The 26,582-nt window shown below is 55.4% G+C and overlaps 3 protein-coding genes across 5 annotated transcripts in view; 1 reads left to right on the forward strand and 2 right to left on the reverse strand.

Annotated features, from left to right (window-relative positions):
* The window catches only part of IGHMBP2 (immunoglobulin mu DNA binding protein 2), a 43,317-nt gene extending 40,901 nt beyond the window's left edge, over positions 1–2,416 (forward strand). Inside the window, exon 15 of the mRNA XM_075426557.1 lies at positions 1,816–2,416. Within this exon, the coding sequence (XP_075282672.1) occupies positions 1,816–2,013 (198 nt within the window). The 3' untranslated portion in view covers positions 2,014–2,416. The remainder of the gene's footprint in view (positions 1–1,815) is intronic.
* A 2,338-nt stretch (positions 2,417–4,754) lies between these two features.
* SYT12 (synaptotagmin 12) lies at positions 4,755–14,838 on the reverse strand. 3 transcript variants are annotated; one of them, XM_075426560.1, is made up of 8 exons: positions 14,742–14,838; positions 11,472–11,536; positions 9,786–9,979; positions 9,083–9,475; positions 6,781–6,996; positions 6,559–6,679; positions 6,206–6,339; positions 4,755–5,550 (listed from the first exon to the last, which is right to left on the reverse strand). In XM_075426560.1, exons 2-8 carry the CDS (start codon positions 11,506–11,508, stop codon positions 5,377–5,379), a joined length of 1,269 nt encoding a protein of 422 aa, XP_075282675.1. In that variant the 5' UTR covers positions 11,509–11,536; positions 14,742–14,838; the 3' UTR covers positions 4,755–5,376. The 3 variants fall into 3 exon arrangements, with proteins under 3 accessions (XP_075282675.1, XP_075282674.1, XP_075282676.1); XM_075426559.1 differs by lacking the exon at positions 14,742–14,838 and adding an exon at positions 13,979–14,123; XM_075426561.1 differs by lacking the exon at positions 14,742–14,838 and adding an exon at positions 11,786–11,906.
* Positions 14,839–18,243: 3,405 nt separating this feature from the next.
* Positions 18,244–26,582, reverse strand: part of PTDSS2 (phosphatidylserine synthase 2) — a 44,236-nt gene continuing 35,897 nt past the window's right edge. Inside the window, exons 11-12 of the mRNA XM_075425719.1 lie at positions 21,611–21,796; positions 18,244–20,763 (exon numbers count right to left, since the gene is read on the reverse strand). Coding sequence (XP_075281834.1) covers positions 20,619–20,763; positions 21,611–21,796 — 331 coding nt within the window. The 3' untranslated portion in view covers positions 18,244–20,618. The remainder of the gene's footprint in view (positions 20,764–21,610; positions 21,797–26,582) is intronic.

Here is a 26,582-nt window from a genome sequence, read left to right on the forward strand (position 1 = left end):
TTTCTTGCGGTGGAGGACTCGAACAGGCATCTCAGCAGCCTTGTAACATCCTGCACCTCCGTGGGAGTGCTAACGTGATGGCCACTGAACCAACAGCTTCTTCCTTGCTGTTCTTCCATAGCTGCTTGACAGCCCTTTCATCCTCAGGTCTGGGAAGGAAAGAAAATAATTTTAAACTGGTGTCAGACTGTTCAGGTGCAGAGGCAGGCAGTTAAGTTTAAGGCTCCAGGGTTGACAGTGTGATGCTTCGTGGTAAGCTGGGCTTGGGGTTGAGCCCTGTGGGCAGCACTGACGTGGCTGTGACGAGTACATGGGCTGAGAGGTGATGATTTCCCATTCAGCCGCAGCCTCCTGCGCCCATCGTCTCTCATCCTGCATCACCCAGGCATAGCTCTTTGCCACGTGGAGCCTACCAGAGCTTAGCAACATTTAGCGAGCTGACCTATAAATCCTCCGCATAGATTTTCGCCTTGTCAAGTACTATCTGTTTCCATGGCAAAGAACAGTTGTATTTATGGTCATTCACAATCAGTTGGGATATAAATTTATTTCCTGCAGAATCGCCTCTCCCTGTTGAATTGTAATGAGGACTGCAATGAGAAACAATTGGAAGGATAAAGTCCATGTCAACGAGTTTTTCTTGCTTTTTGAAGTTCAGCCCTTTTTCCAGATATTATCAGACTTCGATGTGAAATAGCCTGGGACTTCCTACCCATGCCTGGCGCTAAGAGGGGCCAGCACATACCCGGAGCCATCTCAGAGGGGCTGGAGCCCCTGCGTATGAAGGGTCCCTGCTCAGAAAGAGCTCCTGTTCTCCCTCAGCAGTCCCCAGCTGCTGAACCCCTCCCCATCCAGTGCAGGACAGTGGACCCCACTGAATGGTGCTCAGCCTGCACTCCAGCACCTGCCGACACGGGAGTTACTGCCCGTGTTAAAGTTGGTCTGGAGGGGCTGTTAGCGACAGCCGGTTCAGAGCGGGCAGTCCCAGTCTCGGCTCGGAGGTGCCTGCCGGGTGCTGTGCATGGCTATTCCCAGTCATTGACAGCCTGCTCTGGCAGCGCTGACGGGACAGGAAGGTTCATCACGGCACTGAAAGAGCGGGCTGGGATCCTCAGATCAGCTTATGTTCATGAAAACAGCAAATGACTTTGGGATGGACCAAGCAGAAGGGGTAAATTTTTAGGATCTTTAATTTAGACCTGGTGGAAATGATTCAAGATGGTGTTGAACTTGGCTTAATGCACCTTAAACATGGCCTGGGCTTCTGCACAGACTGGTTTTTGAAAAGGCTTGCCTGCATGGAATTAAAAAAAAAAAGCTTCAAAATGCTAATTCCAATACAGAAAACGGATCTAATTACACTAAAGAGACAGAGATACAGCTAAAAAGATCTCTTCTCATTTCCCAAGTCACCTTTCCTGTTTCACTCTTTTTCCCTCCCAAGTCATACTGTATTAGCAGAAAACATTAGGAATTAGGAGCTCAGTTTTGTTTCTAGCTCTCATGTGGGAACCATAAAAGATCCAGCTGTTCACCTGAGGAGTGCGAGTTTCCCCCCGATGTTCAAAGGTTTGGAAGGAGACAGTTAAACTGTCCAAAAGGATGATTCACCTGCTGCACAGATTCCCTAAGGAGAGAAATTATATTTTGTTTCCTGTCAGAGGATCTATAAATAAACAGGAGATGGTTTTAGGGGGGGCACAAAGCAGGTGGAAGAGGAATTCCAGCCTCCAGGAATAAAATCGCCTGATTCTTAGATGCGTGGTCGCTGCCCTGTTTGCCACCTGCCACCGGTGTCCGTTCTCTCTCCGATAGGTTCACGGCTGCGGGGAGAAGGCCAAGGCCCACGCGCGGCAGAGGATCAGCAGAGAAGGGGTTCTCTGTCCCGGGAGCGGCTCCAAAGACAAGTCCCTGGACCCAGCCAAGAGAGCCCATCTCCAGCGGCGCCTAGACAAGAAGCTCAGCGAACTGACCAGCCAGAGAAAGAGCAAAAAGGCAGAGAAGGAGAAATGAAGGATCTGAATACTTCTTTTTTAACCTTGAAGTTACAGGTCAGACTACATAAACCAAAGATGCTATTAAAGCTCCAGGGCCGTGCTGAGCCCGAGAGGAGAATGGGAGCTCTCATTTTTGGGTGGCAGACAGCTTGGAGCCAGCGTGCCTGAATAAATAGTCACTGGGCCTCCCTAAACCACGGAGCTAAGACAGAGGAAGGAGAGCAACTTTATTTGTCCCGGTTATCCTTATTGGCAGAGTAACGGATGTACACAGAGAGGCTGGAGAATGCCGGTAAAGACGGATATTAAAACACCTAAAGCAATCAGCTGTCGCTGTGACATTTCTCCCTGCTACAGTATAGAGATAAATGGCTGTGAGCAGGAGCGTGGGAGGAGCTGGAAACCCCGGGTGACCCTCTCCTCCAGGAGGATGGCTGGGAAAATGGATGCCTCCAGCTCCGTTTTCCCAGTCCAGCAATCCTCCCAGCACGGCTACAGAGTTAAGAGTGGGCTGGCGTGTCCACACAGCAGCCAGCAAGACCCAAAGCCCCAGGCTGCCCTTTGGGCGCAGGCAGAGCCGGGCTGCGTCCCCTCCCCACCGTGCAAAGGGGCTGAGCCCACACTGCAGTCTCTGGCCCGTGCAGGGCTCAACCCTGCTCTGGGGCTTCGTGGGGACAGAGAGGCCTCAAGTCCTTACCTTGCCAAGCTGCTCCAAATCACCCAGCTGCTCCGAAACACACTCCCACGGCTCCGGGAGAGCTGCCGTCCACTGCCTTCGCTCACCGTCCCTCTCGGTAGCACTGGCGAGGTCTCTCCCTCTCCACTGCGCGCCGTTCCATTCCCCGCCCTGCTGAGGAGATGCCTTCTTCTCCCTGTCCTGCCCTTGCTGCAAAGCTCCTCAGAGGCCGAGGTCCCCTGCAGCTGCCTGAGTCTTGTGCAGCCCTCCCAGGCAGGAGGGAGCCTCGCGTTCAGCATCGCCCGTCCCTTCTGGACCCATTCCCTGTTCCCGTATCCCCAAAATTCATCCATCTCCCACGGCGTTTGCTGCCTGCTGATCCTCATCTCCAAAGCCTCTCTCCATCCAGCCTCAGCTCCCTGCCCTGTCCCCTCTCCGGATGGCTCTGAGCAGGCACTGACGCATCGCACAGGTACCCCCGAGGAGCAGCTCAACAAACGCTTTTTGTCCCCAGGATGAAGGGAAAGGTGCCGAGATCCCTCCACAGAGCAATGGCTGGAGAGGGGCACCGTAAAAAGCCCCAAACCACACATGCCCCATCATTTTGGGGCTGAACATCACAGATCTTGCCCACTGGTGATTTCGGCACCAGTGGAAGGCACTCATCCTGCCCAAAGGCTCAGCAGTTTGCAGGGGCTGCAAGACAGCCAAACATTTCTAGGTCTGTCTCTCTTCCCAAATGCTAGAGGAGGGACCTAATCAGCAAATTTTCCACCAGACCTCAGTGCCTGTTAACGCAGGCTGTGAGCACATTCCAAAAAACCTTTCCTTATCCTTTAGTGAACCTCATCCTTCAGAAAAACCCTCCATCTGCAGCCCCAGTCCTGGGCAAACTCAGGCTGCCTGCGCCTGCCTTGGCTCCGAGCATCGCCTTGGCTCGTGCCTCGGTCCCCAGGGCTGGCCGTGCGTCAGCCCGCAGAGCGATGGCACCGGCTCTCGTGGCAGCAGATGGGACATCGGGGCTCCTGGAGGGAAAGGTGGGGAGGAGCAAGAGACGGAGCGTGGGAGAAGAAAATCTGTGCTACTGTGAGCAGTGAAAGAGCCAGCGCAGCGCCTGCGAGGAGCTGCGGAGGGGGAAGACGCAATGGAGAAATTGCAGCCTGGTCCCAAAACGAAAGGCAGAGAAGACAGATGAGCAGAAAGGAAGATTGCTGCCAGCTCGGGGTACCACCACGACATTACCTTTAATCAGCGATAATGAACGGCTCATTCACACTTTCTTTTCCTGCTCAAATCATTCAAGCAGCCACATGCCTGATCACGCTCACCCCGTGGCACCTGGTTTCTGCCAAACGGCCCCAAACGCCCCCAGGTTTCCCTGTCAGGCTTTCTGCCAGCCTTCTTCAGGCAGAGAAGAGCTGAGGCTGCAGCACAGGCGAGGGATGTGTCCCCGTGGCATCCTCTGCCCACAAGCCCACACCGTCGGGGGGGTCCATCAGAGCCCTCCATCTGTCACCCTGCAGAAAACAGAGCGGGCACCGGCTGCCCAAACAACCCAAACCGTACCCAGGGGCTGGTCCTTGCCTGGGCCAGGAGCCCCCGAGCAGACAGCATGTAAAGAGCTTTTTCCTCTCCCTTCCCCCTGAAACAGGAGTTTGGCTTAAAAATGATGAAATCGGGGTGCGCTTACGTCTGCCTTTGGTCACAGGGCCAAGGCATTCCCTCTGCACCCAGATTTTGGAAAAAATGAGTGAGTTTTGGGATGAGCAAGTCAAAGCGTGACTCCAGGGGCTGTAAAAAATAATGCCCAGTTGCAAGATTAGCGTTAAGAGAGCAGGATTTTGCTGTGCTGTCAGGAGCAGCCCTGAGGGCTGGTTCCGCTGGGAAAAGGGGCCAGGGTGAGAAAAGCTGACTCCGACAATGTTGGACCTTTAGGAGATGACGCAGCCTGGATCTGAGCTCAAACCCAAGAGGCTGAAAAACCACTCGTCAAGTCCAGAGACCCCCGTGCCGCCAGCGGAGAGATGGGCAGAGACTTACTCTGCTTGAAAAGAGATGGAAGAAAAAAACATCTATAACAATTTCTTTCTCTGCTGTTATTTCTCTGGTTTTCCATTCTTGTTTGAAACATTTCAGCCCTGGTGCAGCGCACCAAAATCCCTCCAAAACCAACAGACAAACCACACACGCCGAGAGAAACCACGCTGTGCCGACACTTTTATCAACCCCCCCTCCATTTCCCCGCCCCGTTCAACCAAAAACTGCCTCCCCACGAAATCCACCCCCTCCCCAGAAGCCCTTGGGGCCCTCGTCTGAGGGCACCACCGATTGCGGGGGACTGCCGGGGAGCACACGGTCGAAGAGCGGTTTGGGGAGGTTGTTGCTGGTTTTGGTCCATTTGAAGATCCTGTCCGCAGCCCCCAGCGCATGCGAGGGCAACCCAGATGGGGAGAGACGCAGCCGAGGAGTTGCTCCGTCCTCCGCATATTTCAGCAGCGAGATGCTCCAGCCAAGGCGCGCCAGCAGCTCTGCCGTTTCAACGCTGCAAAGTCTCGTTCAACCCTGCTCGGCTGCGGACGCTGTGCCGGGGCAGCTCCGGGCCAAGCCCCCAGCCGGGCACAGCCCCCCTCCGCTCGCTGTCCCCGGGCAGAGCCGTGTCGGGGTGCGGGACCCCAGGGCCATGATGGGCTCCTGGCCAGCAGCCTAGTTTCGCCGGAGCGGGTGCCACATGGAGACGGGCTTCCTCAGCGTGGCCAGCATCTGGTTCCAGTGCGTGATGCCCATCCCGCTGGCCGCCGGGCCAATGAGGACATGGCCTGTGTTGTCGGTGCGGCCGTCCTCGCCGCACTCAGCCACCGTCACCCGCAGGGACAGGTCCTGTGGGGCAGCACGAGGCCGTCACAGCAGTCCAGCACTGAGCGGTCGCTGCACCAACCCCCGCATAGATACAGGTCCCCGTTCCCTCCCCAGCCAGACACGCACGCAAACGCTCCCCCCAGTACTAACCCACGCATACACATCCCCTATGACCCCCACCCCATAAATACATGCCCACCAAAATAGCTATAACCCAAGTATACGCACCCCTCTGTACCATCCCCCCACACCTGAGAACTGTGCATGCTCATCCCCGCACACACCCACACCCTGTGTATATACATCCTCCTATACCCTCCCACCACACTCCGACATCCCCTAAACCCAAACATGCGCCCATCCACCTACACAACCATACCCTACACATCCCCATCCCCCTGTGTCCCCATCCCACACACACACGTGGCCTCCTGCAACAGCCATACCACATAAATACATATCCCCCATAAATACACATCCCCCTACACCCCCTACCCTATGCATACATGCCCCCAAACCATATATGCATATAATGGCCCCCACCCCACCGCTCCTGCGATGCCCCCAGAGCCCCGCACACCCCTGGAAGCCCTCACTAGCACAGGTGTTTGGGGACCTTGAGGAGTGATGGGACGTGCCCCCCAGCCTAGAATGTGTTCCCTGAGCCAGGACAGACCTGGAGCACGATGGCCGGCACCGAGAAAATCATGGCCTCGTTGAACACGGGGTTGGCGTCGTCCCTCTTCACCGCTGTCTTCTTCTTGCTGATCTTCCTCCCATCCTGCAGCAGGTACACCTTGACGAAGGGATCTGCTTGGGGTGGTGGGAGAGAAAAACCCCACGGTCAGTCATGCATTTCCCCTGCAATATGGAGAAGGTGGGGGAAACCATCTCTGGAGGACCTTCCTGGTAGGGTCAGTCCTCAGCGGGAGGACCGTGTGATGTAGTAGGATAAACGAGGACAAAAGGCCACCTCCAGCCCACGGAAGGCCAAAGGACCCCTGTGCCCAGCAGGCACCCCCTGCTCACCTGCGGTCACTTTGCCATTGGTCCACACAAGGTTCTTGGCTTTGACCACCACCACCGTCAGGCGCTCAGCTGTGGGCAGGTAGCTCAGGGAGAGCAGGATCTCCCCTACCGTGTCCACCGCCTGCAGGACACAGAGAGCTGTCACCCATCAACCCCAGCTCCCGAGGAGGAGAAAGCCCCCAAAATCCTGGGCGGGGATAGAGCAGACCCCCACGCACTCACCTTGTTCATGTCCTGCAGGTAGAGCCAGGCGCTGAAGGGACGCATGGCCAGGTCTAGGTCAGAGAGCTTGAGCTCGGCCACGCCAGTGCTGACGTTCCTCTCGTCCTCGTCGATGCCAAAGACGGAGAAGCGCAGGCTGTTCTCCTCCAGCGCCGACGGGTCCAGCGGGATGGAGAAGTGCTCGTCAAAGGCCACGGCGTAGGCGCTCCGCTGGATCTGCCGCAGGGAATGGGGGGTTGCTGTGGTACCCACTGGGTTTTGGGGCCGCAGCCAAGGTCTGCCCCGTTTCCCTTGTGGGAACTGCGAGGAGCGTGTGGCTTTGGGACGGTGAGGGCAGGGCATCCCCCAGGACGGGGACAAAAGTTATTTCCCAGCTGACCACAGCGGCTGCGCAGTGACTGGGGTAGACAACAGGGGCTGTGACCTGCCCCGTTGCCCACTAATTCTTTTCATACAGATCTGAGGTTGGTGTGGTGCTCTCAGCTGCGAGAGCCAGGCATCCCTGTGCGCCAGGAGCTCAGCCCTCCAGGCTACGGGACGTGGCCAAGGGGGTGCAACCCCCAGCCCGAGGGGCTTCGCAGCCCCTGAATGTGCCAAACGGGGACGATGCTTTTTGGAAGTCATCATCTTTACGCCACGCCATTCACTTGGAGCGAAGGCAGCAGCAGCTCCCCAGGGCCCCGTCCTGCAGGGTGCTGGTCGCTACCTGGTCCCAAAGTGCCGGTGGGGGGAACTGCGCTGAAATCACGGCTTTAGAGACTGGTTTTTCCCCTACTGCAGCCCTATTTCTTTCGGCATCCAAGGTACCGCCCACAAACCAGGGTTTTGTCCTAAAAGGAGGCCCAGTGCTCCCACGGGATGAAAAGCCGCAGCCTTGGACGGCTCCCCACCACCCATCCCAACCTGGTGCTGTGGGGAGAAAGGGATCCCACTGCAGGATCAGGGGGCTCAGCCCCGAACCCCCCAGGCTGCATCACCCCTAAAGCCGCCCGGGCTCCCCAGCAATGGCAGGGAGATGGCTCATCTCATCCCGAGGACTTCCTCGTGTCCATCTGTCTGCTCCCATCCCTGGGCTGAGGGACAGAAGCAGCTCGTGAGGTGGCACCTTCCATCACCCCCTCCCTCGCTCTCCCATCAGATGCCACCGGCTTCCAGAGGCCCCGGCGATTAACGAGCCTCGCCGGGCAAAGCGGGTTTGCAGCTGTCTGCTCTGCAGCGCTGATGACTGGCTGTCTGCAGCCGGCGCTGTATTTTGGGATCTCTGGTACAGCAGAGATGTTAGCTGCTATTTAAAAAAAAAAACCACAAGTACTGTAAAGCATTAAAGCACCGAATATGTCTTCATGACTTGTCTCAGGACAGCAAAAGAGGGTAAATAGTGCTGGTGAATTATAAATAACGATGCTAAATAATAAATCTCTCCAGAGCATAAATAAAGAGACGGATCTTTGGATAGAAAAACGGTCTTAAAAGGGTGCTGTGGAAATATTTTAAAGGCAGGGGTTTTGTGGTCGCTGGAAGGGTACTTCCCCTCCGTGGAAAGGTTTCTTTGGCGGGATGAAGCTCTCTGCTCCTTTCTGGAATATCCTGATTAAATCAAACTGGCTGACCCTGAGCTTTGCAAAAAGCAGCTGCTGAAAGAAAACAGCCTCCTGCTTTCCAAGATCAGCTTTTGGGGCACTTAAAAAGGGAGGTTTTGCCCCAAAACCACTCCTGGTTCTGGCCTTGCCAGTGCAGCCACCTGGATCTTCGGCCACAGCATCGTGTGTGGGAGGGACGGACAGCATTGCGGCTGCCGCGGGCACCGCGCTCGGGCTTCGCTGGGGCAAACCCAGCGTGTGGGGACTCAGCACAACGCCAGCAGCGCATGCCCAAACGCTGCCTCTCCCCAAATCCCCCCAGACCGTTTCCTGCACCTTCCGCAGCACCCCCGGCCCCCGGAGCTGGGAAAGTCGAGCAGGAAAACTTGCCGCAAGCTGCGCTCAGAGATGGCAAAGCCATCGCACGTCCCGGTAAATAGAGAGGAATTTCTGCCTCTGCTGGGTCTCTGATGCTCAAACCCACCTGGGACCCCCCTACACCACAGAACACTGAACCCCCCCAGAGCAGGACTCCAAAAATCCTGTGCCATCCGCACCCAGCCCCAACATCCCTGGACCTCCCTGCTCCCAGGCACCCGTCGCTGCCGTGGGGAGCTCGGCCGAAGGACTCTGCGACCCAAAAGCGAAGGCTGCAGCGAGCACGTGGCAAGCGATGCCACGCACACCTGGGGGGTTCGTGCAAGGGGGGGCAAGCGGCTCACCCGGGAGATGCCGACGATCTGCTCAGGCGGGAGCAGGCTGATGCGCATGAAGCAGGACTCGAAGCGAGCGTCCTCCTTCTCCAGCAGGTCCTTGCCCTGCAGCAGCGTCACGTGCAAGGTGGCTGCCTTCCCGTCGTACTCCATGGACACCTCCACCTGCCCCACTGTGAAATCCTGCCCAAAGTTGTTCCCAATGGAGGAGATGGAGCTGAGCGAGTCGGCCGAGATGGATTTCTTCAAGGGGCCATAGGGGGCCAAGCCCAGGTCTCTGCTCATCAGCTCCAGGCTCCCCAGCTCGCTGATGCTCTCGAAGGTATCGTCTGTCCGCAGGCTGCTCTTGCGGACGGGCGACGTCTTATCCAGCACCCTCTGCGAGCCCGGGGCCATCCCTCGCTGCCAACAGGGAAAGGAAAACCAGGCGATGCGACCCCATCCCTCCGTACAACGCTGGGGACAGCTTGGATTCCCCAGCGCTTTCTGGATGCCCTACAGCCCCTGCTCGGTCTCAAGCTGCCGGAGCAGCAAACCCCACACCCCCCAAGCCCTGTTCACAGCTCCGCATTGACCCCCAGCCCCCCAGCAGCACCAGCTCCCTGACGATGGGTTTCCCCCCAGCGAGAGGATGCAGGCAATATTTTCGCCCCCCCCAGCACCTCACGTGTTGCAAAGGGAAAGGACGCGAGCCAAACTTGCGCCCTTTTACCTTGTGCTTGGCGTCCGAATGCGCCGCCCCGTACTTTTGCTGGAGGTATCGGTAGTCGTAGTTGGGGAAGGGGGAAGGCGCCGGGTAGGTGCCGGATCGCCAGAGCTTCCAGAGGCTGACGGCGGCTACTCCCAGCAGCGCCAGGGCCCCAGCGGCGTAGACGCCGATCTCCCACCGCGGCGGGCTCGTGGTGACTGCGGGGGGACGAGAGGCACCGTCAGCCGGCCGCGGCCCCGGGCACGGCTTCATCCTCCGTGGCTCCTGCGCCAGACACTCGGCTCTAAACTAGGAGGACGGGGTTGGCCAAGGCAGGGGGTAAACCACAGCGTCCCGCACGGGTGGGCTGCAGACGGTGTCAGGCAGCAGCTTCGCACGCCACAAAAATCACAGTCCTCGCTTTGCTCGCCCGGGAGGCGACGGGCGCGCGTTTCTCGGCCCCGTCCCCCCGCAAGCAAGGAAGGAAGATCAGCGAACGGCTGCGTCGCCGCAGGGGTGCCGGGGGCTCGGGGACTCGGATCCATCCCGCTCCCAGATGTGCTCGGTGCACGTCTGCATCGCCCTTTGCACTGCAGGGAAACCCTCGCTGCTGCCTGGTTTCCCACGGGCTGGGGATGCCAAGAAAATCCAGAAATAGGAGGGAAAAAAAAAACCAAACCACAAAACACCACCCAACCAAACAAAAAGCTTTTGGAAACAGGGGAAACCCCCACCACGGCGGCTGCTGCGATCCAGGGAGGAGAGAGCGCGGGCTTGCAGCTGCAGCGCGGGGAGGACACAGCCGCCCGGTGATGGTGCGCTGAGCGGCTGCTGCTGCATTGCACCAGCCTCCATCACACCAGCGACTGAACCGACACCAATTGCTCAGCGTAACACAAAAAAAAAAGCGGGGGGGGGGGGCAAGATTTCTCACGACAGAGCGCTGCTGGGGAGTCCCCCCACGTCACGCCGCGGTGCTCCCCGCTTCAGCAGCAGCTCCAGAGCCAGAGCAAGCTCCCACATCGCATCCGAGCAGAGGGACGACCCGCTGCTTCCCCCACTCCCCAGACCTCCCTGCCAGGAGCCAGCCAAGGGATGTATCCGTAGGAGCCAACTATTTGCACCCAAAGCGCCGGGGCTGGACCCTCCCCAGAGGGCCACGAGCAGCCCTGAGGGATCTCAGGGTAAAGCCTCGGGTAGGAGCCAGGTCCTGCTTCCTCCACCCCCACCCAAGCCCCTTACGGTCCGCAGAGGGCTGGGATTTGTCCCCCACATTCCCGGGGCAGGGACGCAGAGGGAAGCACCACAGCTTTCCAGCGCTCTCCCGCACACGGAGGTTTTCGGTGCCATCCAGCTCCAAGGAGTTCACAGACTCCTGTTACTGCAGGGGGACAAAACTGGGGCAAAACAACCCTTTACTGGCTCCCACTCCTGAATAACTCCAGGTACAAATCCCAGCTGAGCTGGAAACCTGCTTCCTACTTGTACCTGCTTGTTATCCAGGGCAGAGCACCTGATGTTGGAAACTTGGGGGTTTTAAGGGTTTTACCCTTGTATTAGGAAACTACACCCCGTGTGCACGTGCAGCGGAGGGTTCCTCCTGCTGAAAGCAGCGGGGATCAGCAGTCCCTCCCGAGACCAGCTGGGCACGCGAGCCCCGGCCAGCGCTGCCCCAGAACCCGACCCCGGGGCTCGCTCAGAAGTACTCACCGCTTAAGTGGTATCTGCTTACGTGACTGTTGTCCATGGCAAACGCTCCCCACTAGCGAGGCAGCCTGCAAGGTGTGACACAAGGAGTTAGGATAAAGCAAACAAAGTAAGAAATAGCTGCCTTTAGATTTTTTAGCAGGGATGCTCAATAGCTGCTCCCCCTCCATCGCTCCTGGCTTCGGCTCCTCTTCCAGGCCCGGAGCAAACGTGCGCTAGAGCATCTCAGCCGCTAACAGAGGAGCTCCAGGAGGGGCTGGAAACCCCACGGCAATCCGCAGAGTGGCCACACCGAGACGCAGAGCTGCGCGAGTTACCTCAGGAGCATTTAACGGGCGACATTTTCAGTCGCTCTGTGTGTGGACGTCTCTTCTGCAGGAGCCCTTTAAGCCCTTCGCTGCTTTCCTAATCTCTTTTCCAGCTCAGATCTTGCCTTTGGCTTCCGTGGCTCTCCCCAGCCTCACCCGAGGGGCTGCTCTGCGCCCGCCGCTCTGCCGTGGCCACGTGCAAGGGGACCAGCCCGGCTTCTGGGTCGCTGCAGGGTTTAGATGATGCCATTCCCCAGGAATCGATTCCTGCAGCGGGGAAGCTCGACTGCCTTCCTCCCCACAGGGGTTTTCCCAGGTGAGGTGTACGCGAGATCCATCCTAAACGTCAGGAAGCTGCTCTTCCGAGCCAGACCCCACCGCAGGCATCGTGCGATGCTGAAGGGGATTTCTCCAAGCCGGGTATTTCCTGCTATGCAAAAGGGGTTTGGGGTCCCCCGCAAACACCCAACAAGCAAATCCAACGCGAACTGGGCCAGCACCCCCTTGCTACCCGCCATCTGCGCCGGGAGATCACTGCTGCGAGCCCACAGAGCGCGATCCCCGAACCCTGAGCCCAGGCACACATCCTCAGCACCGCACTTCAAACCTCCCCCCTGTCCGCACCGGAGCCCCCCCATCCCCTCTGCCAACCTCACACAGCCCCAGAGCCCACCCGTCACGCGGGAGGAAGGGCCGGGTTTGCCTCGGGAGGACAGTTGCTTGATATGGGGGTACCACCTTCCAGCTCACCTCGGACGCTCACTGGCTCAGGCACTGTGGGGGTGATCAACCTCCCCCAAACCACCCAGGCTTGGATTCTAACAGGCAAAGGTGGAAACTGCAGTGCATTATAGCGTAAAACGTCAGCCACGCTGGCCTGGCGTGGCCGGGGGACCCCCTCTGCAAGACCCCGGCAGCCCACCCCCGGGGTAACAGCAACAGGAGGGTTTCTTCGAAACCCGAAATGACAGCACGGCTCGGTCAGGGCTGGGAGATGCCCGTCTCGGCCCCCAACCTCCTACCCCAGGCAAGAGGCTTCCTCTCCTCTACGTACAATGGATAAACGCTCGGTGAAATCTTCACTGAGAACGTGCTAAACTCGTGTCATGTATGGACCGAGCTCAGCTCAGGGGACGCTTTGCTGTTCAGTGCTGGAAATCCACACTGACATCTTCATAGCACAACATTATGGAGATTTATCCAAATCAGCCTCTCCCTGTGTCCTGAAAAACCGCCGTATCTAATTAAGAGGCTCCATTTCTTTCAATGTTCCCTGGTAGCTTTTTAAAGTATGAAAACACAGAAGTTTTCACAACCAACTTTCTCTGCAGAAGGGCAAACTTCTCTTTCAAAAACCCTCCATTTTTTTCCAATTTCCCATTTCTTTCAAAGCTTTTTCCCCAGAACACCCTTTCCTAATGAGCTCTAAGCAGCAACTTCCGCAGCTTTGCACGGCACCACCCGGAGAGGCACCGACCGACTGCAGCACCCATCCGGCACAGGAATCAATTCGGTGCTGTTTTCCTATTAGCAAAGCAGCACCAGCCCTTCCCGAGCGAGCAGGGGAAGGTGCGAGGCGCTCGCAGAAGGGATTCGTTGCGTTTTATGTTAACTCAGCCCTTCCCTGCGAGCGTTTCACCGAGATGCTCCGTCTTCCCCCCGCGCTGCCCGCCGGACCCTGCCCGGGAAGGGGAGGAGGGACACCTTTCCCTGCTGGGGGGGGCGATGAAACGGCTCGGGGTCGGGACAGAGACCCTCAGCGCCCGCCGCAGCCCCAACGCGCCCCAGTGCCGGTCCCAGACCGCAGCGGCCATCCCCGCGTTCACCCCCCCCCGCCGCACCGCCCGGCTCCTGCCCGGTGCCCGAGGCCGGGCCGAACCCCTCTCACCGGTCAGCCGGACCCTCCGGCAGCAGCCCCCCCACCCCGCATCCCCCGGCACCCCACGGGGCTGCTCCCCCCGTCCCTCTCCCGAGGGGCGGGGGGGGGGAAAGCCCCCGCTCCGGCCTTGCACCCCAAGGCGGAAAAGCAGGATCCAGTTTGTCCAAAAAACCATCCAACGCCTCCAAAACTTGACCTGGCCCCCCCGCCGCCCCCCACCCCCCGCCATGGCAGCACCGGAGCCGCAGCAGCCGCCTCCCCGGCAAGGAGCCAGCACCAACCCGCCCGGTTCGCCCCCACAGCCCCCCGACCCCCCCCCGTACCTAGGCAGGCAGCGAGCTCCGCGGGGGGGGAGCTCCGGGGCCCCCCGCCGCTCCCCAGCCGGGGACGGGGGGCCGAGCCCCGGGCAGCTGCGGCTCGTACCGCCCGGCCCCGCTCCCGGAGCTGCCGCCGGCTCGGCGGGGGGGGCCCCGCGGCGGGGGGGGGGGGGGGGGGGGGGCGGGCGTCTCTCCTTCCCGGGCCGCACCCCCCGCTCACCCGAGCGACGAGCTGGGGGTCTCTGCGCCCCGCGGGGAGCGGCTCCAGAGCCCCCCCACCCCCCGCGGGCTCCGCTCTGCGCCAGCCCAAAGCCCCCGGCAGCGCGGGGGAGGAGCAGCGGACCCCTGCCCCCCCCCCCCGGTGTCTCCGGCCCGGGGCTGCTCCAGCGGGGAAGCCCCCCGGGCAGCGGGGCTTGGGGGCCGGGGGGGGCCGCGGGAAGGGGGCTCGGGCCCTGGTTTGCCTCCCGGGCTCCCAGCTCCCGGCTCCGCGGGCTGGCAACTTTCCTTGGGAAGTTGCAGTAAAAACAAAAACAACCGCAAACCCCCCCAGAATCCCCCCCCCCAAAACCCAGCGAGGGGCGGGGAGGGATGCTGCCGCCCCCCCCCCCCCCGCACAGCGGGGACCGACGTGCAGACCCGGGCCTCACGGCCCCCCCCCCCCCCCCGGCTCCCTCCCCACTCTGTCACCCCATGTCGCGACCCCCGGGGCTGCGCCGCGCCCCCCTGTCCCCGTCCCCCCCCCGGGCAGAGCCGCAGGACCCCCACTCACCGCTCCTTTGGGGGAGAAAGGTGCATTTTCCGGGGGGCGGCGGGAGCGGGGACGGCGGGCGGTGCCGCCCCGGGCTCCACCGGGAGGGGGGAAGTGCCCGCCCCCCGCCCCCGGGGTGAAGCGGGGACGGCTTCTGCCCCCCGATCCCCCTCCTCTGGAGTCTGGGGCTCCCCAAGCCGAGCACCCATCAGCATCCTTCAGTCCCCCCTCCCGCTGCCCAGGGACCCCCCCCTCGCCGCACTGCTCTTGCCCCCCCCACCCCACGGGCCCTGCTCAGCATTTGTCTCTGTCGCGACCCGCGTCCCCTCCTCTTGCCCCCCAAGGGGTGCAGCCCCTCTCCGTAAAGCCCTCTGGGGTCTGCGGACCCTCCCCGGTCCCCAGCGCAGGCTCCCAGGCCGCTCTCCTGTCCCGCGGGGCTGGGACGGGGACCAGCAGCCCCCTCCATCCCACCCCTCAGCCCGGCAGCAACGCTGGGGGTCGGGCCCGGGGTGTAAGGGCGAGGTCGGGGCCCTGCCCGTTCCCAAAGAGACGCCCTGGGCTCTCCTCCCGCGGGGCAGCAGCAGGCAGAGCCGCCGCGCTCTCACAGGGCTTGGCCCGAAATGCCGTCCAGGGGCCTTCTCCTGTGGCAGGGCCATCACCAGCCCAGCTTCTCCCCCTGCTCTCACGGGGCGGGGATGGAGACCTTCCCCTTTCTCACCCTCGCTCCACAGCCATGTTTTCAGCCACCTTACCTCAAATGCCAGAGCGCCGTTCCGGGGGGGGGGGGGCAAGAAAAAAAAGCCAGGACTTGGGCTTTTCCAAAACGCAGCCTTCCTCTAGGTGTACAAAAACCAGCTAGAAGAAGAGCAAGCCATGGCTTCCTCCCCCAGTTCCCAGATTCACCTGCAACAGAGCAGAAATCGTGCTCCAGAGGGATGGCGCAGCTCAGGGCTCTCCATCACTTCAGCCACAGCTGACCTGCAGAGAGCTGGTTTGAATGGGACTGGGTCTGGCCAAGCTTTGGTCATCCCTGAAGGTCCCCATTTGGCACCTGAAGATGTATCCAACCTCCCACAGATGCCAGCTATTAAACTGATTAAACATCAGTTTCATATTGCTAACAGATGGTGCGAGTTTGTGGCCACCCTGGTGCTCAGGTCAGGCCTTGGGCACCTGTGAGGACAACTGGACAACAGCATCTCAGTGACGCAGACCGACGAACGAACCCTCCCCATGACCAGCACACCACCCCTTCAGCTAGCAGCAAGGCAGCCCACGCACCCCGCGCGGGGTTTTTGGTTGTCTGGCTTCTTCACCACCACGGGGACGTCGCAGAGGTGCCCCAGCTGCCTTCTGCTTCTGGCGGCACCTTCAGCCAGCCCACTACGCAGGACAAAGTTATTGATCCTTGGTCAAAATACCCCTGGAAAATCTCCCCACAGCAGCCAGCCTGCATAGCTGGCATTTTCCAGACAGTTAAACCATCTCTGCGGCACTGGCTGTTCTTCCACACTCACCCGCGGAGCAGGTCTCACCTTCCATCTAGCAGCAGGTGATCAGCCACAGGTGATCACCTGAGTTACTTTCCCCTGCCCCGGTCTGAATTCCTGTAGGAAACACCACCTAGACCAGTGCTCTGCAACCTTTTAAGCCTAGAAATAATAAAAAAAAGACAACTTATCCTTTCAGGAACAAACCCCCCACAAAAACCCAGAAGAAGCCGCCTGACCCTGCAGGACCGGCTCTCTGGGGCGGAGGAGCAGCAGGCAGGAAGGTGCCCAGCCGCAAGCCCCGCTCGCTGGAGGCTCCCACCAGCGGAGGAAGGGAAAAGGCTCCTTCGCGGAGGGAGCATCAGAGAGCAGGGACAGCCCCTGTGTGCTCTCCGCCGGCTCACTGCCTTGCAGAACAAAATCCCTGCTGCTCCTTCACCTGGCATTGACGGGCAGGTGAGCAAGGGCCATTGCCTACTCCTTTGCTAGGCTGTGTAGCAAGTCCTGTTAAAAAAAAAAAAAAAAAAAAAAAAGAAAAAAGAGAGAAAGAGCAGAATACTCCTGCCAGAAGCTGATGAAGCCAAAAGCATCATACTGGCTCTTCAACACCAGCAACAGGACCAAAAACTCACCGGGGAAAAAAAAACAAAAGCCACAAGGAAACTCTTCTGCAGCCCCGGCTGCTCTGCTGCCCACCCCCAAACAGCGGCGGGGGCATTGCCAGTGGGAGAGGCAAGGGTGGCAAGATGGACCCCCAGCCTGTGGCAACCAGAGCTTCAGCGGGTACAGGCCCATGGCATCGCGCTGCTTTCCGACGGCCTGTTTGCAGCCTCCCACTGCGCGGCCGTGCAGCGGGCACCCCCGGAGCGCTGGCTGCAATAATTAAGCAAAGCTCATCGCTGACTTGAGATGCTCGGAAGCAGCCGTTTCCCCTCGAATCCCCCCCCAGCACGGCACGCCTGCCGCACACAGGGCCAACACCCCCTTTGCGCACCCCCAGAGAGCTCCGGGCAGCCCCGCGGCTATCGAGCCCTGCGTGCAGCCGGGGAAGGGGTGCCTGGCTTCTAAGGGCTGTGGAGCACCGCTGCATCATGCGCCGGCAGGGACAGAATGAGGGGGTAGGCAAGGGCTCTGCTCACAGGCGCTACCCAAGCACCAACAACTCAGAACCACCATCTACGAACCTAACAGGTACGACAGTCCCCACAGGTGGGCTTGAGGGACATCAAAACTGTACCTGCAAGCAGCGCCACATCCCCGCCAGCCCGCCTCCAAAGCGAAGAGAAACCACTCGCAAGAAAAACGTCACCCACAGCAGCATTAGCTGAGGACGTTCTCACCCACCCACCCATTCCTCTCCATTTTTCCTCTTCAAAGCCAGCAGCTCACCTTTGGTACATCTCACTACAAATATTAGGGCATATCCACACGCAGGAGGTATCTTGTTCATTTTCTGACAACGAAGGTAAGCTAAGAAAATGCGCAGCATGATACAGGTGTATACAGAAGCGCGAGGCTGGTACCTCTCTGATCTCCATAGCGATGGTGTCGTTCCATGCCACCCCAAATGTTACCTACATGAGGCTTATCAGCTCTCCTTTCATCTTCTCCACACGAGGTTGCTTCTGAGTACTTCTCCGAGAGATCATCACAAAAGTATTCCTAGAACCAGGCAAGACTGCAATGATGAGAGCCCACCTGTGATGCCAAACACCAGTCTGCAAGGGAAGCACCAAGACTACAAAGCTACTCAACGCGTTGTGCATACCCAAGCCCACCTCACAGCCTAAAGATCACTCTTCCAAATGTACTGCAAGAAGCATTTCCGAATTACAACAGTGAAACAAGGGCTTGTCATGTCCGTTTCTCTGAAAATCTGGCCAAGTTCATCACCTGAAGGGCCAGCATCTACTGCAGACAGCGCCAACACGTTTGGCAGCCTTTCCACAGGAGGGGAGTTCAGACCAAGGCCCCTTCGCCCCCCAGTTCCACTCGCGAGGCGACAAGCGAGATAAACCACGAGCACACACACATCGTACCAAAGAACACACCGGCAAACATCGCTTTATTACACTGGTTCAGTTACCCAGACTAACCATAAAAGCTTTTTAGACGGATGTAGACAAACAAGTCAGTGTTTTACACGTTAGGTCAAAGCTCCAGAACCGTCACTGGAGAACGGGTATTCTTCACCAGTTGTTTCAAACATACCTAGGTGGGTCTTTGGCAGGGAGGGGAGGCGGCGGCACGGACGGCGGCAGATCCTCCCCCGGTGCGCCTGCGACCACCCGAAGCACGAGACAGACCCAGGAGGTTGTGCTGCAAAGAGATGGGGGCAGGGGGCAGCGGGTTCATCAGCACAGACAGAAGGGAGATACACTGACCTGAGCCTTGCTCAGCTGGGACTACACAAGCACAGCACACTGGTACGAGTCACCAAACACTCAGTTAACAGTTCGTAAGACTGGCCTGAAGCTGGCACTAGAACGACCCCGGGTGGAAAGGCATAGCAATAAATACTTGCTCAACTCAGCGTGCTCTGCCCGTTCACAAACCTGTCAGCACCCAGTTACGCGGCCGTACGTGCGTCACTACCTCACAGCAGCACAACACTGTCGCTGAAGAGCAGCCGCTGAGCGACTACACTCACTGCACGTACTCCAGAAAGCAGCCCGACGCTGCCCCTCACCACGGCCCCCTTCCTCCGCCTCTGCCAAGCAACCGGGGGAGCGCCCCGGCCATCAGCTCTGCTTCGCTTGTTGAGCTCTTCAGATGCAACCCGGCCGCTCGATTAACTGCAGGCTGCCCCACTGCTCAGCGCCCGCTCTTTAGGCGTGGGAAGTATTTGGGTCTCTCTGTAAACACGGGAGAAATGCAGATTTTGGTTGTCGTTCATGTACAAGACCAAAACAGTTCAAAAACGCGGATGTTTGCTAGTCAGCAGCTCTGCAAGTCTCCTGTCACTTAAAAAGTTTGGGGTTGCACTCTTATTACTGGTGGTGTTTCTGTCATTTTCTTCTGGATAAACACGTCCCTGAAAAATACCCTTTAACAGCCAGATTAGATCACAGGACTTAAAGCGATATGGTTACCGTTACGTCGGTGCCTTAGATGCCAACGCACAGGCTCAGCACAGAGGTTACAAAATTGATGCTTAGTGTAGCACTTACATTTTGGAATAATGACCTGAAAAAAAATGCAGCCCAGGTTTCCAATTTCTTTTCCTAGATGCTGAGTCACCAGCAAAAATGCTGTCTAGCTTGGCCTGCAGACCTCCGCTGCTAGACCGTGCTCGGGGAAGAACGATGCACTTGGCCTCAGTTTGTTCCCTTGGCAGGGACGGTGGCACTTTTAACAGCGATTCTGTGCGTGACTGCAGAGAACGCCTTTTCCAGTTGGACTCCGGAGACTGCTCAGTCTGGAGTTACCCTGGGAGGAACGGGGCAGCGCTGAAGGATGGCAGAACCTGATGTGCCCCATACAGCAGATGCCAAGAATGAAACGCTCTTGGTAAGCAAACTAAGAGAGCTGAGAATAAGGCAAATAACTTAAGACTGATGGAGTAACTCCCACTTTTCTGCTTGTAATACATCCTACTCCACAAAACAAAGGAAAGGTAGGTTGACCTTTTGCATTTAACCTTCCCTTACATTTAAGAGATGATGAAGACTAAAAAAAAAAATTGAAAACAAAACAAAAAAAGAACTAAGGAGCCGTTATCTGTCTCCCAGAGCTGTAATATAAAATAAAACTATTGTAGGCTATTCCAGGATGTGGAAAGTCAGTTTAGAGAAAGGCAATAACCCCCATATTACAGGGGCTGTAACAGTAGTGTACTGTACTACATTCTGTGCAAGTTACGCAACTTGTTCACAAGCTTCAGTTTATCTATATTCTGTTAATTAGACTGCAGTTCTGTTAATTAGTGCCTAAACACTTTACACAATCTTACTCCACAGCTCAAGGTGGTTTCAGCAGAAAAAAGTAATTAATTTCCTTTGTCTGTTGTCTGTACACTCCAAAACAAGTGTTCCTTAATGCCCAAACGTCAACATCAAAATCTCACAGTTTACTGGAAACAGATCAGCTAGATTCCCTTTGCGCTCTGCTTTAAAGCCCCTTGTCTCCAAACCTCGTTTTCAAGGAAGACACACAACACGCTTGGATGAAGATCCCATCTCACTGCGACGGTGTCGGTTCTGACTTCCCTCTACACACCTTCTCCGACTCTGACTAGGCGTACACGAGGAGAGAGGGCGCGTATGTCAAAGTGACATCTTTTCCCCAAGAGGATGTTCACACATTGGAAAGCTAACAATGAAAAGTACAAGTTAGGTAGGATAAGGTTGAAGCTGTCCACCAGGCCCACTTGAGCACTACGAGTTCCTTTTAGCTCTTTGTCTGTTTCTCAAAGTTTCCTCTCCCTCAGTTTGTTCCCATTCTGTTCATCCAGTACTGGCGCGTGTCCATCACCATTGCTCAAGCATTTGTCCTTTTCAAACTTGTGCTCTTGCTTCTGTCGCCTTATCTCCTTATACCGCAAAGTGATGTCACTAAAAAGAAAAACAAACAGATGAGAACCAGTGGTGTGAATAAACAATTCCACTATACAGTAAAAAACAATAAGAAGGTCTGTTCTGGATGCAAGTGCCCTTGGGATAACTTAACCCCCTTGAGTCCTTTGCCTGTAAATTTCTAAAACTGATGATGATAGCATTGATTCACTTGAAATTCGTGTTTAATGCTAGCAGGCTGGCTGTGTCACCTCTTTCAGAAGCACAACACAACAGCATGCTTGCTCAACAAGAGCAACCACCACTGCTGCACTGGGCCTCCTCTATCAATGACTGTAATCCTGTCAGCCTTGTGCGGCTGCTTTTCATTTACCTGCACAGAGCAGCATCCAAACCAAACACGTTTAACTTGGCTCACTTGTCACTGACACTGGGACAGCTTGGACAATTGCAACTTATCAGACTGTTCCTGCAACGAAGCTGTTAAACATCTTAGTCTTGTCTAACCTGGAGCACAGGAGAAACAAAACCCTGATCTCGTCTGGCACCTTCACCCATCCAGCAAGACCAGGCTCAGTCAGGCACTTCACTGTTCACCTGCTTCTACAGCAACGTAACACAAGTAGCCCCACAAAGACCAAAGCTACCAGAGGCTTGATCCAGAAAGAAAACCACCAGGATCACGCACTGAAAACTCCTGGTTTATTTAATAACTCTTACACAAAATCACTGGAGTTCTAGCCACCCAAGAGAGTAATCGATCTCCAGGAGGCACTGGAGGCTAGTGACAGCACACATTTGAAGATGTTCTGCTGAACGGATGTCCAGAACAACTCCCCCATAAAACCCGGCTAGGCCTGAATGCAGCACACCAGCCACTGCTCACCGAATGAAGAAACGCCAGGCTGTCCACGTCAGCACGAGTATAATTCCCAAGATCCAGCACTGGGTAATGTAGAAAGGAAGAGAAAGCGTGAGTGTATAGGGATCATACTTCACGACTATCAGAAACTCCGTGGCAGTAATAGCAGCAACCAGCCATGCCTGCTGACCCAGCTTCTTATGGAACTTCCTGCAAAACCAATGCACAGATAAAACAAAGATATTACTATAAAATTAGGCATTCAGAGAAATATTCATAAAGAGACAGCTGGGGTAATGATTTCATTCAGTTTTGCACAATTCTCAAAGTCTAGTTTGGATTACACACGTACTAAGGCTATGCAGGCTGACAACTTTCATGTAGGTGTTACTCAAGTTTCCCTTCAGAGGCTCTGAAAACACATGAAAAGTTAAACTTCATCATCATGTGATGCAAGGAAGTACTCCCATTTTCAGAGCATTAGTAAATCCACATAAAATAATTCTCTGACCAGCTTGAGATCACAGAGTCGTAAGGGTTGGAAGGGACCTCTGTGGATCATCTGATCCAAACCCCCCTGCGAAAGCAGGGTCACCTAGAGCAGACTGCAGCACAGGACCTTGGTCCAGGCGAGTTTTGAATATCTCCAGAGAAGGAGAATCCACAACCTCCCTGGGCAGCCTGTTCCAGGGCTCCGTCACCCTCAGAGGGAAGAAGTTCTTCCTCGTGTTCAGCTGGAACTTCCTATGCTTCAGTTTGTGCCCGTTGCCCCTTGTCCTGTCGCTGGGCACCACTGAAAAGAGATCAGCTGAGGTTCAGGGTAAGGTACGAAGTAGCAGCTCCCCTCCTAGATTTCCTCTGCAAATATCAAGCCACACTGCTGTAACCACGCTTAACCGCTATATAATTGCATTCTGAAACTTACTCTCTTCCCAAAAAGGTATTCAATGAGCTGTCACTAATGATCTCTGAACATACTTTAAAAGAAGAAGGTTTAATAACAAACAGGCAAGATAATGGAAGACACAAGGATGGCATTGCACTTCTAGGACAACACAACCTTGGGGCAAATATGTGACTAATATTCAATCTCCAGGGTTTGTTTTTAAGCAGTACCAGACAAGTCAGTGAGAAGCTGCAGTGCTATGTGCAAATCCAGTGAAGGACTAACCAATCAGTAATGCTAGAAATTAAACTGCAGTAGAATCAAGGCATCTATTCAGAGGTTCTACTTGCAGAAGGAGAGATTGGAAATGTGACTCAAAAGATGGTACCTATTCCTATGTGGGAAACACAGAAGACCAAAATACCTACAGGCTGCCTTTCCGGAGACCTCATTACCCGCAGAGGTAGCAGCCTATTGCTAGAAACCTGGGCAAGCCGCTTGACCTGGACCAGCGAGATCCTCCACTTCCTGACCTGGTCTGCTCATGTCATTTCTACACTTGACATTTTTACAGCTTGCTGACCTGACAGACCAGATGATTCATATGTCAGTAATCAAACAGGGTTCTGTTTGGGCAACTGAACAAGCCGTTTTTTTATGCGCTGGATTGCCCTGAAATCCTGCCCGCCCCAGCACCACTGGTGCATGCAGGTGTGCTATCCAGCAGCACAGAGCCAAGTACATCACTTCCTGCTCAGCAGACTAAACTGTTCTTCCATCACCCATCTGCTGAATCTAAAATGGGATTTTATTCCCATTAGAGGAAAGAACCAAGAAAGCTAGTGGAAGTTGCATGTATTTTTTTCTTCCCCCCCCTGCCATAATTTGTTTCCTGAAATACAACTCATTTGAATCAAGGAAGACTGAAAGTGAGAAAAGCAATACCCTCAACCACCATAATCACCAACTTTTTCACCAGTAAGCACACACCACTAACTTTTCTCAACAGTCTTTAGATCATATCTTTTACTTAAAAACTGCACAAAGCAGCATTTTGGTACACTTTCCTGTTATCCTTTTTTGCCTTCTATTGCTCCGTAGTCTGCCTTTGCTCTATATGTCTCTGCTTTAATCAGAGGGACCATGTAATCTGCAGAGGGCCTTGCCCTCTGACTGAAGCATAGCGTATTCTGAAGTACCTTTCCCTGCCGGGTCCTTTCTTTTGTCCAGCTTACTGTGTTATTCCATTCCTACCGCAGCATCAGATGTGAAGTGGAACAGATCCAGGAAGAATTCAGTGGAAAACGGCAGAACAGAGATGGGGGGCAAAGCAACCTAACAAGCCCCCAGAGGGCTGGGGAGAGAGGGATGGACACGTTAAGATGACCTCCGCAGTACTTCCAGGGCATTGCAGCAAGGGGAACTCCTAGCCTGGCCTCTGACTGCTGCACTGTGCAGCCTCCCGTCCGGCTGAGGCACTGACCTGGTGAATGCCGTGATACTCAGCAGCCACATAAGCTCTTCGGGCCGTATTTTTTTTGCCGGTTCCACCACGTAGTGGACAAAAGAGAAGCCCCCTAACAAATCTCTAATTAGGATTTCCTTCGGGAGTGACTGCTCTACTAAGGCTTCCCTCTGCTCAGCAGAGGAGCAAGCCCACCGAGACCCCGCTGCCTCCAGCTGGTAGGCTGCCCAGCTCGCACCGGCCCCGAGCAGCTTCAGTAGTGCCAGGGTCTAGGGAGCTGCAACAGTTTTTCCTCCCCTCTTCTCATCAGATGCCAGCACCTGCACTGGGGAGAACATCCCTCCTTGAGCAGGTGTTTTCCTGTTGCTCAGGCATATCTGCTCCACTGCATCCCCCTGGACTCTCAGTATCAGGGAAGGAATCCAAGCATGGAGAGCAAACAGAGCTGCTCTGCCCTCTCCTGAACCCAGGGGAGTCATTGCAAGTCAAGCACACAAAACATACAGTTTATTAAACATGAGGCCCAAGAGTTGTATTTGATACCAATACATAAGTTCAAACTACATAAAATCATCCAAATACGCTGCAAAAAAATATGATGCAGTGAATCAAGTGTAGGTTATTGTTGATGCAGACGGGGTGAATGAACTCCATTTTAAAAAGTATCCTGCCTAGACCGCTCAGATGAAAGGGCTTCAGAAACTGCTCCAGGTGGTTCATCTGGTATGACAGATTAAGTAGGCAGAAACTAGCCTTAACACACAGACAGAGAGAAAAAATGAAACAGCAGATCTCTCCCTGGGAACTCCAGCTGTTCAGATGACAAGGCCAGCTTTCTGCTTTTGCTGATCTGCTTCCTCCTTTGCCATCATTTTCTTTCACTAGCTTATGGCAGCACATTGACAAAAGAATTAAAGAGGAGCTTGTGCAGAACCTAAAGCTGCCAAGGAAGAGTTGATTTCCTGCCCTTCTACTCACAAAAGATTTTAAAGAAAAGTCCTTTTTTTTTATTTGATGAATGAGATTAAAATTCATGGCCTCAGTGCAGACTCCTTGGGAAAGACTAGAAACCAGGAAGACAAGACAAGGGCAAGTGCCACAGACTATTGCAGAGACATTTCTGATCAGCAACATTTCACAGAGCCAGTCCCCAAGAACTCAAGCAGTATGTCGATCACTACAGAAGCGTGGTACGTAAGAGCTGGAGAACAGCTTCAAGAACCAGCCCTCTTCTTGGATTACGTCAGTGCTAGATACTTCATTGTCACCATGCTCAGACCAAGTCCTGAAAGCAAAGCCCTAGAACTGTCTGCAGATCCTAAGAATCCTGAATAAGAGAGTCTTCATACTTGAACTTCACTACCTTCTTGACTAAATATTGCAAGGTTAGCTGCAGAGATCTAATCAGTTTATCTCAGACAATCCTGTCACTACCAGACGAGGCAATGAGCCATGTTTCTGAGAAGAAAGGTCAATGGAATGTTCCAACTTCTGTCCATTAAGAAGTTGAGCGAGTTTCCAAGAGCAAAAGGTCAGGAAGGTTTCTCACGTGCTGTTAGCTGGGAGCCTCTGGCACAGCCTGCTCTTCCCCAGCAGCTTCTCCCTACAACAAAACAGGAAGAATCCAAAATGATTCCTTGGTTCAAAATGACGTGCAAGTGAAAATACACCCAATTAAGTTGGCAAATCAGGGGTAGGTTATCTCTGCTTGGATGACCAGAAATGCACGAAGGAATTGAATTCCAGTTGCAAAAACCTTCTCAGAGAATGTATGAGGTAAGACCAGAAGCTAGGTTCTGCTGGTTTGCATGAACAGTTTGATGAGGTCTACTCTGTGGTGCATCAAGCAGAGCCACGAACCTCAGAAGCGAGGGGGCCAGTCACCTTACCCACCAACAGAAACTGAACAGCAGTGGTGGTGGCAATGATGAAGACATGCAGTTCAGGATGAGAGTCTCTGCTTGCTGGATGAACATCTCCAGTTCACTGAAAGAATGGCAAACTGAATCAGCAATGAGGCACTGGTGACTGATGATTCTCCTGAATTTCAATGTTATGCCATGTGATTGAGCAGAGGGCAGGGGAGTTTTTCCAACCCAAAAACAAGGACCAGAAGATTGTGAATGGTGCTAAGGAGAGGAGCTCACCATTGAGAGGCAGAGACCTCTTCTTACCTTTGAGTTGGAGGCATGTCCCAAACCAGTAGGTCCGACACCATAGGCAGGGGCACCGTGCCACTGCTGAATGTCCTGAAATCCGACTAAGCAATGTGGGTTGACCCTTCTTCCCAGTTCTAGGAGTCAAAGCCTTGCAAGGGAAACTGATCTTCACAGAATGTTGGAACCCTAAATTCTGAACACAGACACTTTTTGTGTTGGTCAGTGACAGGCAATGAGCATCCCTTGAAGCCAGACGTTTTCTTAGACTTAAGGTGTGGGCTCAGGCAATTTGTGACATTACTACTAAAACTTAAAAGAAAACGTGACTTTGAGATCAAAGCTTTCTCAGGCCTTACATGGTCTGCAGAAACAAAAGCAGCAAGGACAAACACGATGCTTAAGTAGGAACAGTCTGAAAGTACATGCACTGCTGCGTATGGGAGCACTTCACCTTCAATACACTTTGCTCTAAAGGGTCCTCTGATC

This window comes from Opisthocomus hoazin, chromosome 7 (genome assembly GCF_030867145.1).
Source record: "Opisthocomus hoazin isolate bOpiHoa1 chromosome 7, bOpiHoa1.hap1, whole genome shotgun sequence".
NCBI lineage: Eukaryota > Metazoa > Chordata > Aves > Opisthocomiformes > Opisthocomidae > Opisthocomus > Opisthocomus hoazin.